The sequence below is a fragment of the Trachypithecus francoisi genome, unplaced genomic scaffold, assembly GCF_009764315.1.
Source record: "Trachypithecus francoisi isolate TF-2019V2 unplaced genomic scaffold, Tfra_2.0 Lachesis_group2, whole genome shotgun sequence".
NCBI classification, from domain to species: Eukaryota; Metazoa; Chordata; class Mammalia; order Primates; family Cercopithecidae; genus Trachypithecus; species Trachypithecus francoisi.
Genome location: NW_022681465.1, coordinates 97,140,599 through 97,156,808, shown reverse-complemented (window position 1 = coordinate 97,156,808; position 16,210 = coordinate 97,140,599). Strand labels below are relative to the sequence as shown.

Genomic DNA, 16,210 nt, shown 5'->3' with positions numbered 1-16,210 from the left:
TTTATTGATTTGCATATGTTGAACCATCCTTGCATTCCTGTGATATTTCTCACTCGGTCATGATGTGCTGTTGTATTTGGTTTGCCAATATTTTATTGAGGATTTTTGTGTCTATATTTATCAGGGATATTGGCCTGGAGTTTCCTTTTCTTGTTGTCTCCTTGTCTGGTAGTATCAGGGTTATGGTGGCCTCTTAGAATGAGTTAGAAAAGATTTCCCTCTGCTTCACTTTTTTGGAGTAGTTTGAGAAGAATTGGTACTTACCCGTCTTAGAAGATGTGTTAGAAATCAGTGGTGAAGTCTTCTGGTCTTGGACTTTTCTTTCTTGGAAGACTTTTTATTATTGATTCAATCTCTTTGCTTATAATTGGTCTGTTCAGGTTTTCTATTTCTTTTTGGTCAACTTTGGAAAGTTGCATGTGTCCAGGAGTTTATCCATTTCTTCTAGGTTTTTACATTTATTGGAATATAGTTGTTCACAGTAGTCTCTAATGACTCTTTATTTTTCTGTGATATCTGTTGTGACATCACTTTTTTTAATTTCTGAGGTATTATTTATTTGGGTCTTCTCTCTTTTCTTCTTAGTCTAGCAAATGGTTTGTCAGTTTTCGTTATCTTTTCAAAAAACCACTTTTTTGTTTTATCGATCTCATATTTTTTAGTTTCATTTTCATTTATTGTTGCTCTGAGTACATTATTTCTTCTACTAATTTGGGGTTTGGGTTTTTCTTATTTTTCTAATTTTTTGAGATTAATTGTTAAGTTGTTTATTTGAAATCATTCTAGTTTTTTGATTTATGCATTTATTGCCATAAGCTTTCCTCTTATATTGCTTTTGCTATGTCCTATAGGTTTTGGTATGTTGTGTTTCTATTTTTATTTGTTTCAAGGAATTTTTAAATTTTATTCTTAATTTCTTCCTTCACCCATTGGTCATTCAGGAGCATGTTGTTTAATTTCATACATTTGTATAGTTTTGGATGTTCTTGTTGAACATCTGATGTTTCCTTGTTGATTTTCTGTCTAGATGATCTGTCCAATGCTGAGAGTGGCATATTATTGCAGCCTATCTCTCTCTTTAGATCTGATAATATTTGCTTTATATATCTGGGTGTTCCTGTGTAGGGTGCATATATATTTACGATTGTTATATTCCCTTGCTGAATTGATCCCTTGATTATTTATTAAATATTATTTTGTCTATTTTTACAGCTTTTAATTTCAAGTTTGTTTTATCTGATATAAAGAAAGGTATACTTGCTCTCTTTTGGTTTCTGTTTGCATGGAATGCCTGTTTTTATCCCTTCACTTTCAGTCTCTATGCATCTTTACAGGTGAGATGTGTTTCTTGCAGACAAATTATATTGGGTCCTTTTTTTAAAAAAAAATAAAATCTTATTTAGTCAATTTATATCTTTTAAATGGGGAATTTAATCCATTTACATTCTAGGTTACTATTAAGAGATAAGAATTTATTCCTGTCATTTTATTGATCGTTTTCCAGTTATTTTGTTTATCATTTCCTCCTTCCTTCCTCTCTTATTGTTTACTTTTGCCATTGGGTGGTTTTCTGTAGTACTGAGGTTTGGTTCCTTTCTCTTTATTCTTTGTGTATTTACTTAACCAGTGAATTTTATAATTCTACATGTTTTCATGATGGTGGTTATTATTTTTTGATTTCCAGATGTGAGACTTCCCTGAGCATGTCTCGTAAGGCCAGGCTAGTGTTACAAAAGTTCCTTAGTTTTTGCTTGTCTGTGAAATAATTTTTTTTTTTAAATTTCTGAAGAATAGCTTTACTGGGTATAATAATCTTTGGTGGCATAGTTTTTTTCTTTCAGTGCTTTAAATACACCTTATTGTCTCCTGGTCTATAAGGTTTCTGCAGAGAAACTAGCTGTTAGTCTAATGGTGATTTGTTTATATATGACTTGACACTTTTCTCTTGTTGCTTTTAAAATTCTTTGCTTTGACTTTTGACAATTTGACTATATGTGCCTTGGAAAGCACTTGTTTGGAGTAAATCCATTTAGAGTTATTCGAGCTTTCTACACTCTCTCCTAAGACTTTGGAAGTCCATCTCTTTCCCAAGTCTTTGGGAGTTTTCTGTTATTATTTCATAAAATATGGTTTCCTCACTTTTTGCCTTCTTTTCTCCTTCTGAAAGCTCATAATACAAACTTTTGTTAACTTATTGGTGTTTCATAAATCCTATAGGCTTTCTTCATTCTTTTTTATTCTTTTCTCTTTCTTTACTTTTTCTGCCTGTGTTATTTCAAAATACCTGTCTTTTTGTTTGGAAGTTCTTTCTTCTGCTTGATCTAGCTGTTGCTGAACTCTTGATTGTATTTATTTCCTTCATTTAATTCTTCTGTTCTAGTATTTCTCTTTTCTTCTATTTTTTATTTGATATTTATCTCTATTGAACTTCTCATTCAAATCATTAATTGTTCTGATTTCATTAAATTGTCTATATTATATCTCACTTTCCTTAAGATTTTTTTTTTGAATTCTTTTTCTGGCATGTCATATATTTCCTTATGATTTGGTTTCTGTTACTGAAGAATTATTGTTTTTCTTTGTGGGTTACATTTTTTTTTCCTTTTTTTATGATTGACATGTTCCCATATTGATTTCTATGCAACTAGTAGAAAAGCTACCTCTTCTAATTTTATGGAGTAGGTTTCATAGGGAAAGATTAATCCATATAAGTAGATCTTGGGGTGTCAGTTTGGTGGGGTCTGTTGGCCTTGGTTCTAGATAGACACAGTAGTATTGTCTGTGTGTAGTTTCTAAAGCTGTAATTCACATTAGTGGTATTTGTGAATTTCTCAGTGACCTAGGCTGAGAGAATTTGCTTTGATGGTGGCATAGCTTTGCCAGGGGTGGGCTTGCTGGGCTATTTCGTAGGTCAGAAATGTGTTCACATGGTGGGTTGGCTAGCTTGCAGTCTGACTCACTAGGTTTAGGGCCATCGTGCTGTTACTCTGATTGGAAACACAGGCATGCAGTTACTTAGACAGCCTGGGGGTGTGCCTGCCAAGAGTGGCTTGGAGGGCTATTTCTCAGGTCCAGGACATGAGTGCGCAGCTGCTTGGCTGGCATGGGGATGTGTCTGCCAGGGTTGGCCTACAGGGCTATTTCTCAGGCCTGTGACGCAGGCATAAGGATGTTCAGCTGGCCTGGTGGCATGTCTGCTGGGGGCAGACTACAGGCTGTTTATCTTGCGTAGGACACAGCTGCATAGCTCCTTGGTTAGCTTAGGGGCATGTTTGCCAGGGTTGGCCCACATGGCTGTTTCTTAGGCCTGGGATGTGGTCACATGACTTCTTGGCTGGCCTGGGTGGGTGTCTGCTGCAGGTGGCCCATGGGGCTGTAGTCCTGGCTCTGGGCCCAGGCACACAGCTGCTTGGCTGGCTGGGAGGGCGTGTCTTTCAGGGGCAGTCCATGGGGCTGCTTTTTAGGCTTAGGATTCAGGCAAAGGGCTGCTTGGCTCCCTGGAAGCATGTCTGCTGGTGGTGGAAGATAATGCTATATTTTGGAGATCTTAAAATGCAACTTAATCATGTGTTTTGGTCTGTTTCTCTGATAGCCATGCCTAGGCAAAAGTGACCAGAAAATTAAAGAGTTGAAAGTATCCATACCCGAAAATCATACCAATGTTACAGTCTCAACCAAATTCTCTAGTTTTGATCTTGCTCAGTTGTCCAACCTCATTATGAATTTAGGATAAAAGAATGGCAACATATGCGTTCATCTGCTTACTCAAAAGTGGAACCCTAATTTCCCTAAAGTACTGGGCTTTATGTAGATTCCCTATGACTATCTTTCTTAATTCTTTTTCATCTGACCTGAAGCCTTTATCACACTTTCACGAAAAGAAAACCAAAAAAGTACCATAGGGATAAGGTGCTATTTTTCTATCTAAATTCAGAATAATGGACATTTTCCAATTTTATTTCAGCTTTTCTTTTACTTCTTAGCATTCCGGTGTACTTCTTAGCCAGTCTGAAGATAGGATCACAGGCCCAAGTTTGGGGGCTCCTGCCATCTGTGGGTTGGTAAGGATTTAGTAGTGACTGATTTTTGTAAAGGGTGTTGAGAGTAAGCAATCAGAATTCCTTTTCCTCAATCTTCTCTTTCTTCAATTTGTACTGCTGCAATAAAAGTCCTAAAAGTATACCAATTATATATTTGGGATAAAGCCAGACTCCTTGCATTATTTTTCTTTATAATTTTTCCTGAAGTGGTTCAGATCTGGAGGAAAATAAGGCAAACCTACAGTATGGCAGAGAGTTGATGGGATGTAGAGTGAATGTGATGCAAAGTAAAAATGAGAACGTTAGGTAAAAGAAAGAAAGAGGGTGTGAAGTTAGTGAAGATTATTATTATGGCATAAAATTTAAAAATGCTATTTAAAGATAAGATGGGAGACAACTGAGAATTATATCGAGGAACTGAAATAAGCTGGTTCATATTTGGCCTACTTTAAGAAACAATGACTTAAGTGTAGTACAGCTTGAATTAAATGATTTCTCAAGATTTTTTTACATTTGTAAGCAATATGGAGCTCACAGCACAGAAAATAGTTTGTGGGAAAGGAATCAGGAATTTATACATGAAGAAGAAGGAAAATAGGGATAAGAGAATGAATAGAATAAGAAATATCCCACAGAAAAGAAATTGAAAAAGGTAAAATATGAGATAATAGTAAGTTTATAAAATATGTAAATAATAGACTAAAAGTAATTTTGAGTTTTAAAAAATATTTCAAATGATTACCTTGCACTTCTGCTGAACATTTTGTTACGTGTAGGTAACACAATATTGAGCAAGTATACACAAAGTATGAAAAAATATTTGTATTCATCAATTCTATATTTGAATAGAAATTCAATATAGTTGAATAAGATTACCTTCAATAGAAACTTTAATGTTTCAGATTTATAATTCCCAATTTATAATATAAATACAACTTGATTCTATGTTATATAATTCATGGATGAGATGGTGTAATTTTTAAATCCATGACTGAAGTCTTTCTTCTGCCCACAGTCTGTTTCTACTATTCCATGGTACATATTAAGGAAAGGCAATTATAGGAATGGCCTAAAGAAGATAAATCTGTTAGAAGTAGGTATCATGGTAGATAAAGCCACATATAAATTATTTTTTTATTACCTTGTCATGTCTTCCATTTATCAATCTGGAATTTTTATTGTTGCAAACTGTCCTAAGCTAGTATGTTCAGGCAAAACCTTAGGATTTGGTGGATAAAGGTTATCAGTTATAATGAAGGGAAGTTTTAGATCAGATTCCATTATAAATATAAATATTCGTAAAATAAGCAAGAAGGCACAAATATTTCATATTCCTTATTTTATAAGCTTGACGACATTCCAACTCTGTTATTTAGGTGCTCTGACAATACTTTGCATAAAGAGTGCACTCAATATGTATATGAAAATATTTGGCGGACAGAATTTATTACCCTTATATTTGTCATCAGGTACCCTAATACTCCAAACCATTGAGTGGACATACAGGACAAATCTCAGATGTGTTATCTAAGTGTACATCCTGCAGTGCTTGCTGGGTTTTTGTATGGGCTCATGCAAAGTGGGGCAATGTTTCTGAAATATTTTGGCCAATCTACAGATCTGGAACACCACTAATTTTTTCCTTCAATGCAATGAAAAACACATTTTTAACATTCATTAGACATTCATTGGCTAATTATCAAGTTTCTCTTTTGTTTATCATCAGAGACAGGCCTAGCTGAAAGACTTTCTGATTAAAGTTGGTTGTACAGAAATTTATATATGTATGCATATTCTCCCTATTCTCTCACCTCTCCCTTAGATACCCACTGTTATCCTTCCAGATTTATATCTATATATAAGCAATCTGTATATATACTCATACTTTGAAAAAATTCTTTTCTACTATACAAACTATTTTCTAAGTTGCTTTTGTCTATAAGAAAAACAAATCTGGTTTAACATTCAATATTTCGGTCTCTCTGAAATTCTCATAGTTCTTCAGTATGCCATACTCTTTCTAGACTTTGTTCCTTTGAATATTCTCTACTTGAATGCTTTTACTTTTCTTTTTTTTAATCTGGCTTAAACTTTAAGACCTGTTTCAGATGCATGTCCTGTATGAATCTGTTTCCTAGTTTTCTATGTGTATTCACTGTTTTGTCTGTATTTCTATATTTTGTATTTAAGTAGGTTATGGCAGTAATCATCATGATAGTCGTTAACAAATACTGGTTGCATAGTGTAAATCTAACTATTTTTACATTTATTTTATTTAATCTTTTTTCCAGATTTCTCTGTAATTTATCACTTGTATTTTATTTTCCAAAATAGACCAAAAGTAACTTATTTATCTTTCTGTTCCCAGTATATGGCACTATATCTGGGCATATGATAAGTGTTCAGCAAACTGGTAGACCAGTTTTAGGAAGGGCACTGTGGAACTTGGAGATTTAGAAATAGATTCTATTGAAACATCTGTATCTGCATTACCATGAAAAGTCTTCCTTTACGTTTTCTTGAAGACAGCTAGAAAGGGTTGTGGCTATGTAACAATAGGCATAACACACTATGATCGTAAGATAAATTGACTGTGACACCAAGAATATACTTTATGGTGCTTTGGTGAGTACACTAGTACCCTCTCTGTATCTTACATTCAAGGGTGTTCCAAGCATTGCAGTCCCATGGCTTACCAATTGCAAAAGAAGAAATAGAGAGGATGAATGTGTGAATGGTCAGAAGTTTATGCAAGAGGAAAAGAAAATCCCTTTCCTCAAATGTAAAATGAGCAGGATGAAGAGTTTGAAATTCTAAAGATAGACCCAGGGTATCTCCAGAAATTTTAATGAGTTCAACAACCCAGTGATATGGCTGATTATAATATTTGTTCCATGAAAATACATTTTGGTCTGGTGATTGATAAGTAAGAATGGGATTATTTACTAACCTTCTACCCTACTCATGTTGACTAATCTTTATATACAATAAAAGAGAACTTTTACAAATTGAATTTCCCTGTAGTTTGTGAAACTTTACTTTTTAACTGGAAAGCTTTCCGCTTCCAGCATAAAACAGAGGCAAATAAAAATTTTTAGCCTTTTACATTTATTTTTTACTCTCACTTTAGAAACTTTAAATACTTTTGGTTTTAAAAATGTTTACAAGGATATACCAAAAATGCTTAAAATAAATGTTTATATCAATATTGACAGGATTCTAAATGTAATATTTTTAAAATATGCAACATTATGGACTCAATCTTTTGTATTGAGTTATAATGCAGCATGGTATAGAATAAATCTGACCAACATTAGGGAAGCTTTCTATTGAGAGATTCATTTAGCCTTTTGTAAAATCACCTAAAAATATTTGCATTTTAGCCATGCTAATTTGCTGGTATACAATTAGGAGAAACATGTAATATCAATTTTATTCCCACTGTTGTATTACATGATCTTTTTTTCTTTAACAAGAACCTGTGTTAAAGCAACTCCAAATAGTGCCTATAGCTCAGAATTATAAAATACAGTCTGTGTCTGTAACAAAACCCTATTCCCACAGGTTCAAAAGAGATTGGAAATAAGAAGCCACCTATTTGCGTTTTGCAGAAGTAGCAGCAATCTGCAGACAACCCACTCTAGCTTCAAAACAGTATGGTAGATGATTTTATGGAACTTGCAATTACAAAAATCCGCTTTAACCTTTATTTCTTACTGGCAGGTGTTCTATTGGCTTGCAGCCAGAGGCTGTGAGTGTAGTGCTGCCTGCGGTGTTCCTCAGCACTGTAGAGTGCTGAAAATGCCAACACTCCAGTTGATTGCTCATAATTGCATTAATTGTGGTCTGACAACTTCAGGAGAGAAGTATGATGAATATAGAAAACTATTTTACAAATTTGATCAGAGTACAAATTTCATCTCTTTTTTCTCCATAGATATGATATCTGCACTTACAAAAATAAGCCTTGTGGAACACTGGGTAAGTTTTTTTTTTTTTTTTAATAAAGATAGAATGGTTCAGATTGTCTTTCTGGACCAACGGCTTTAATCTTTATTATTAATTTGCTCATTTTCCTTTCTGTACATCTGAAATCCCTAAAATCTGTTACATCCAGCCTTTGCAGATATGTCATTTACTAGGAAACAAATATTTATTACTATCATAAATATTATATAAATTTCATTGGCTTTTTTGACAACTGGAATGATTATTAAATTAACTTAGAATATGATTCAAAATCATTAAAGAATTATAAATTGAGGTTATCACTTATGTTCATGTAATCCATCTCTGTAATGTATTTTCTATAATACCAAGATTGTGAGAGCAAATGAAAGCAGTCAACATCTTGAAATTTCAGGCTAGAAAAGGAAAGGAAAAAAAAAAAAAGAACTAAGGATACTTAATGAGGATGCACCAAGAACAATACTTCTTTTGGTACAATTTTGTGGAAAGAGTATAGCCCCATAAGTTAAGATAGTATTGGAAATTTTATACTACGCAAACAACAACAAAAAATAATCTTATAAAATATTATAGCCACAGGTGAAGAAGGGGTACAAGATTATCTTTCTTGTGCTCCCAAAGGGTCATTTGTCTTTTTAAAAGCATTTCTGTAGTATTCTAGAATTTTAAAAATTACACATTGTTACAGAGCATAATTTCATAGTTAACTGCAAATACAAATGGGCAAAAAAGGTAGATCTCTAGTTGTCTAACATATTAAGCAACTGGAGTTATTTTAAAGGACAGACGCTCTTTTTCTCTGATAAATTTTTTAAGACTTTTTACAGACTCAGAAGGTAAACAACTGAAGATGAATTCTCTAGTTTCTCTATGACAAGTCTCAGTTTTCTTAATTGTAAAAGAATAGTTATGAAATTGATTCCTATGCACCTCATAAGCATTTTGGGAAGAGCAAATTAAAGTAGATGTAGGAGGAAAAGTGTAACCCAACTTCCTGGGAAGTTCAGTGAAATATCTCTTCAGAAACTAAAATTTCTCTTGATAATTTTACCCGACTTCCCAGGCTTCTCCTACCCATTTCCCTCAGGATTTATGGCTGAAGAAGAAATCCCAAATAGCCAGTGCTGAGTATTAACTATGGAGAAGCTTGCTAGTTAAAAAGCATAATGGAGACAGAGTTCTCTTTGCTGTGCGAGCTCACATCAAAAAGATTTACTTTGTAGTGTTTTAAGCTAACAAGACCAACATAATCCAACAGAGGGGACTCTGAACTGGGAACTAACAACTGGCTTTGACAGTTTCAGTACATTAACTTTTACAGTGTATTTAAGCTCTTTGTTCCTCAATTTTCTTATCTATGATGTAGGAGTAATATCTGCCCTTATGCTACATGGACATTGTTAAAGTCATTTAAGGAAAAAAATGTAGATATATTTAGTAAAGAGGTAGTATAAAAATGAACTGGTATTCTTTAATGTAGAAATTGCCTATACTTTTAAACTTTAGATATAATAGACAGTAGACCTCAAATCAGGTGCACATATCAGCCAGAGCTAGTATTTTTCTAGTATATCTATATTTGAAGAAATGTGTATATACACACATATACACATTTGTACATATATACACACATTCTCTCTATATATATATACCCTCACTCTCCCTATATATATCTCTCTATATATAGATATATCTATATATATACCCTCACTGTATGTATATCTATATATATACCCTCACTATATGTATATCTATATATATAACCTCACTCTCCGTATATATATACCCTCACTCTCCATATATATATATATATATATTTTCTGCTTTTTGAAGGTAGATTATTTACATCGAGATATGCTCTTTGTTGTATTAGGTTGGTGCAATTTACTTCGCACCAACCTAATGACATTAGTAAGACACACACACAGTGATTTTTACTTTTATTTTGAGATATAAAGGATTTTGGTACTGCCTAGTACTTTGTCATTATTGGCAAAGATTTGAGGTGTTTTCGTATTCTACTTCTTATTTTATTTTTCTGAAAATAATGTGTTCTAACTTTGATAGCTTATTAATTTATAGAATCAGTGCATTAATAGGCATGTATCAATGCACTTTCGAGCTCACTATAAGTTATTTTTCAAATTATAAACTTGTATATTGTTTTCATACTACTTCTTGTGAAAACGGAATGAGCTGTATATATATGTATATATATTACACACACACACGTTTTAACTTCTTCTATGGAAAATATATTATCAGTAGAGAATTGAGCAGATTTTTGACTTGTATTCTAGTCACTTTCATATTGGCTTTTATACTGATTTTTCCATAGTATCTTGCTTAATAATTCTGATGACCAATTGTAACATGGCTAAGTAGGCTTAAGGGTGCAAACTGTGGCCATCAAGCCGAGGAAACCTAAATGACCCAAATAGTAATCAAATCGCCATTAACACAATCACACATAAGAATTTTGACAGTCTCAATTTTATAGGTATACAGAACATTGTGGGGGGTTGTGAAAATACATTAGCATTTAAAATACTTCCATTTTAGTTAAGATTTAGCTTTATATTTCAATGAGTAGGAATTTTCCAAGTATATTCTTTCTGAAGTTGTTGTTTTAGCAGAGATAACAATTTTATATAAGATGGCAGAAGTAAACCTGTGCTTGTAAATACACCTTGAGGAGTCACTGAAAATTCTCAATTGAAAATACAGCCACATGGCACATACCAAAAAACGACACAACAACAACAAAACCCAAAAGCTAACCCATGGAATAATAGATTTTGGGAAATGTAAGAAACATTAATTTAACAATAATTATTCTTAGTAATTCTGCTTTTCTTTTGAAAAAACATACATTTCATAAAACTCAAAACAGAAACAGTATTCAGAGTGGCTTTGTTCTTCCCATATAATAGGCCACATTGAACCAAATAACTTAAAGCCAGATAATATAATGCAATTTTTAAAAAGATTTCAGGTACTTTCCTATTCTACTTCTCATTTTATTTTTCTTAAAATAAAAGTAGGCCGGGCGCGGTGGCTCAAGCCTGTAATCCCAGCACTTTGGGAGGCCGAGACGGGCGGATCACGAGGTCAGGAGATCGAGACCATCCTGGCTAATACGGTGAAACCCTGTCTCTACTTAAAAATACAAAAAAAAAAAAAAAAAAAAAAAAAACTAGCCGGGCGACGAGGCGGGCGCCTGTAGTCCCAGCTACTCGGGAGGCTGAGGCGGGAGAATGGCGTAAACCCGGGAGGCGGAGCTTGCAGTGAGCTGAGATCCGGCCACTGCACTCCAGCCTGGGTGGCAGAGCGAGACTCCGTCTCAAAAAATAAAATAAAATAAAATAAAATAAAAGTAAAATTCACTATGTGTGTCTCTCTCTTTCTCTCAGTGGAGATTGAAAATGACATTCATTAAAATATTTTAACTATTTAAACAAATATTAAATATTAACCAAAAATTAAATGAAACAAAAAAGTAAGTTATCCTGCTCCACTTTTTACATTCTCTGTTTTAGGTCCCAATACCTCTAATGAATGGAAGGGCAGCCCAGGGGTATCACCAGTATTTATAACTCTGTGAGGCAGAAATCACCTCCCTCCCCAACTCCTGCCTCTCTCACATAAAACAGTAGGAAAGGCAAACAATCTATTAGCAATTCCAGCATTAATCTCATCTCTGTTCCAATGTAGCTGTTGATACTTATATTAGAAAATACAGAGAAACACAACTTCTAGAGCTTTCTCGTCAGTAAAGTTATGGATTATATATCATTTATTGTTTCTAATTAGTACAGCTGGGAAATTATACCTAGCACAGAACATTGCTTATTGCATTCAATAAATATTCATTGAATTGAATTGAAATCACTTTTGGTGGGAAAGTAATTATTAATGTTTGGGTGACGATAGTAGACTACTGACCATAAAAAATGTTTTTTCCTACTTCTCCTTCAACTTCTTCGAAATAACTTATTGTTTCTATGTGCATGAAGTATGATTTGGCATCTGTTTCCTTATAAGAGATGACATTTCTGCTTTTGCACAAAAATTCTTTTTTTAAGCACTGTGTTAAAGTTCTGTAGTATTTCACACAGCATGATATTCATTTGAAAGTAAATATTAAAACTTTTACATACTAAAATCCCCAAGGGGAGAATACCTTGAGTAACATAACATTTCACTGGAATCAGCGAATTAACACCATAGTATTTGCTTTATTAGTAAAACTGTAATGCATTGAAGTAGGGAATAGGAGAGAGGAAAAGTGACATTGAATGTGTGAATGACTTTCCTCCCATTAATATACTAAAAGAAATTGTTGCATCACTGTCAGCATTAATTTCAGACGATTAAAAAAATATGCAAAAACCTCCCATCTTTAATAGTTCTCCTTTCCATCTTTTGAATCATTCATTTTATTTTTAATAAAAATATCACTTAAAAAATCATTTGGGATTCCCCCTTTTTTTGGTAACTAGAAAGTTACTTGTATATTTTTATGAACCCACTAAACTTAAACAGATCTCTTTAGAAAAATAATGTGGATATATTTTGCTTTCTACAGCCTGAAGAATGTTAAAATAGAAATGCTTTCTTGAATTCCCTCTTCTGGCTCAAGTTACTAGGTGGTCCCAAGTTACCAGAAGTAAAATTTATAAATCTAACCCCTAGTCTAGACATTTTCCAGCACAGACTGCAGTTCAAAAAATATTAATGTCTAGCCGGCAAAGTGAAATTCCCCCCAGTGATTTTGCAAATGACTAGAAAGTTAACCTTTTGCCAACGGCTCCTTCTGTGCATGGAGGTTATTAAAAAGAATCCAGGCATTTGTAAGTATGGGCTTTTAAAGACTGAAACACCTTGGCTTGACCCTTTGTGTCTCTTTCTGTTTATTCAGGCTTGGCCTCTGTGGCTGGAATGTGTGAGCCTGAAAGGAGCTGCAGCATTAATGAAGACATTGGCCTGGGTTCAGCTTTTACCATTGCACATGAGATTGGTCACAAGTGAGTGAGTTTAAGAAAATCAAAATAAATTTTAGAACTCCGCTCTTGAGCAACTTGTAACTACTGTGTGGAAAGGCTGTGCTGAACCTTATTTTACTGCCTTTTTGTCTGATTCCAATAGAGGATGTTATTATTTTGAGTATTGGGATAAATCATCTTAAGAACTGGAGACTTGTTAGATCATCTTTGTTATTCAATGAGTAGTGTCCTCAGTGGTGAATGCACCACGTTTAAGTTTTTGTTCAATCTCCTCGATATGTGTTTCCTTATAAAGTCCAGTTGTTTAAATGATCTTTCTTTTCCTCAAGTAACAATGCATATATATTTTAAAATCATTGACACCACTACCATAAAATGTAGTTTTAGTTTTCACTCTTCATACAGCTGTCAGCATCCCTTTTCCAGGCATAAAGTTTGTGCAGACATTGCTATGTAACTTGTATTTTCAGGTGCGTTTGTATGTCATTGAAAAAAAAAAACTGCAAGAAGTACACGATACCATCCTCCTTTCTTCCTAGGAGAACCTGAAGGTTTTAATGTTTGTTTTAAGTGAACCTGTGCCAAAGGAAAAACTATCTTATGCACCCTGCCCCCGACCCATGGCAAAAAATACCATTTAAAAATTTTAAACAACAGGCAGTAGTAATATGAAAGCCTGTTCATGTGGAAGGAGAGAAGCTTGATAATACTTTTTTAAAAAATTTCAACATTTGTGTTGAAATTTGACTGAAAGATGACTTGCCTCAATTAGTCAATTTTTAAGCTGATTCTGATGCTCTTATAAAGGTAAAAACTAAACAAAAGAGCTTCCAATTTACTAACAGGATTTTTCTTAAGCAGGGAAGCTCTTCTAAAACAGAAACAGTTAACATTTAGCAAATGACTAATTATATCTGCTAAAAAAAAATGAGAGAAAACTTTAAAATGTTAGTCCAGCGTTTTTAGCTAAAATAAGCAGCTTACTTGCAAGAACTCCTGACATATTTATAATTTAAGTTTTATAATCTACTTTTTTGGTGGCGACATAGCTAGGGGAAAAAGAACAAATAAAAATCAATGTTTTTAACCAACATTCAAGACCCATCTAAAATGCCAATTCTTCCATTAAACTTTTAAAAATTCTTAAAAAAAAAAATCAATGTTTATTATATACTTGCCTCAGAGGTAATTCCTGAGGTAAATCTGTAGTTCAGCCTTTTTTGTTGTTGTTGGAGAGTAAAATTGGGTCAGTTGGCTGTATTATTTCAAAAGTGCAATCAAATTTTATCAAATTGATGTTGATTTAGGTGTAAATTTAAATAAACAGCAAGTTTCAACCCTGGCTTGATTCAGACACAGGAAAAGTCAATATTATACTCTTAATGAAGACTGAAAAATATTGATGTTCTACTTTCCATTGTAATAAACATCAGGTGAATAAAAGGAAAAAGCCCTCTTAACCAAGCAGTTTATCTTTAATTCACTTAAAAATCTGGCTAATTAATGACTCTCATACTCCTATGCAATCAAACTGAATTTAATAGGTTCTGTTAGATTCAGTTAAATTGGAAGGTTAGGAAAAGTAACATACAGGGAGTGAAAACTTGTGTATGTGAAACACTATTATCTTATATAGTCACAAGTTAGTCAATGTCAACACACACATTTCATGTTCCTTTCTTGTATGTACATACTTAAATAGCTGAGGTGAGGGTTTATCTTTCTTTGTATCTTTTATAAAGATTCTGATTGGGCAACTTCCCAGGCTTCCTAGATTTTGTTGTTGTTGTTGTTGGCCTTATAGATAAATCCTTTCAATTCTTCCTACAATGAATGGCTTGTACCTTATGTAGAAAAACTGTGAAAGAGAAATGGAATATACCCCTGAAGTTTTATGTATCTTGGAGTAACTTTGTTTCATAGTTAACTCTTGTTTGAAAGTATGAGTGTTAAAAATGGGAAAAAAAATCCACAAAATCCTTGGATTGAGAGCCAGAAAAATGCTTCCATTTAAAAATGTTGTTTGACAGACAAAAAAAAAAAAAAAAGATAGCTTTTTCCCCATGTCCAGTTTATCACCATGTTACTATCCCCCTTCCCCAGACAACTGGGCAGATGTGTTTAGCATCTATTGTCTGTTTTGTGTTGCTCTAAAGGAATACCTAAGCCTGAATAACTCATTGAAAAAAGCGGTTTATTTGACTCACAGTTCTGCAGGCTGTATGAGAAGCATAATGCCAGCATCTACTTCTAGTGAGGGACTCAGGAAGCTTCCACTCATGGTGGAAGGCAAAGCAGGAGCCAGTGCACTATATGGCAAGAGGGGCAGCAAGGGAGATGCTGTGCTCTTTTAAACAACCAGCTGTCATGTGAACTCACAGAGCAAGAATTCATTCATTCCCCCCCAGGAAGGCACCAAGCCAATTATGAGGGATCTGCCCCCATGACCCAAATACCTCCCACCAGGCCCCACCTCCAGTATTTGGGATCACATTTCAATATGAGATTTAGAGGGAACAAACATCTAAACTGTATCAACATACTATTTTTTTCAATATGTCAAATTATTATTTGGTCAGTTAGGGAAAATCTGTTTCATATGTGAAGATCCCTTTACTTTCTTTTAAGATCTTAGGGTTTAGCCTTCAGGAACTTAGCAGGTCAACTCTGGCACAATTCATGTCATCATTAAAATACAGTGATCTCTATTTTTCCTGAACCAAAGCAGTAGCCATAGTAAATATATCAAATATATTTTCAGATGAAGTATACTGATTTTTTGTGACTCGTATCCTTTACGAGAATGGATGTTAAGTGATGTGATGATATCGGCAGATTCATTACAGTGAAGAATATTTGACCATAAATTACTGAGAAGAGCCCCTACTGAGTAACTAGACTGTGTGAATATTTTCTCCCTTTCTTTAAATTGTGTAGAATATGATTTTGCACACAGTGTATACTTGTGCAGGGATATAATATCTATTTAAAATAGCTGTGACATAACATTTTCTTTGGCTAAGCCTTAGTGACCACTTTTATTTCTCTCCATCCTCTCCATCCTTTTGTGAAAACAAGAAATTAGTTTCGTTGTCAAATGAAAAATTGTGGGTTTTTTTTACTATATTTAAATGACATGTCTAGGTTTAATATAGACTATAAGCCAAAGGCACTTAATGAAACCTCATAGGAAAG

The 16,210-nt window shown here is 33.8% G+C and overlaps 1 protein-coding gene across 2 annotated transcripts in view; it reads left to right on the top strand.

The window, feature by feature from the left end:
- ADAMTS6 (ADAM metallopeptidase with thrombospondin type 1 motif 6) overlaps positions 1 to 16,210 on the top strand; it is a 346,891-nt gene that overhangs the window by 152,155 nt on the left and 178,526 nt on the right. For both annotated transcript variants that reach the window (XM_033179691.1, XM_033179690.1), the window contains 2 exons: positions 7,978 to 8,021; positions 12,931 to 13,036. In XM_033179691.1, the coding sequence (XP_033035582.1) occupies positions 7,978 to 8,021; positions 12,931 to 13,036 (150 nt within the window). The remainder of the gene's footprint in view (positions 1 to 7,977; positions 8,022 to 12,930; positions 13,037 to 16,210) is intronic.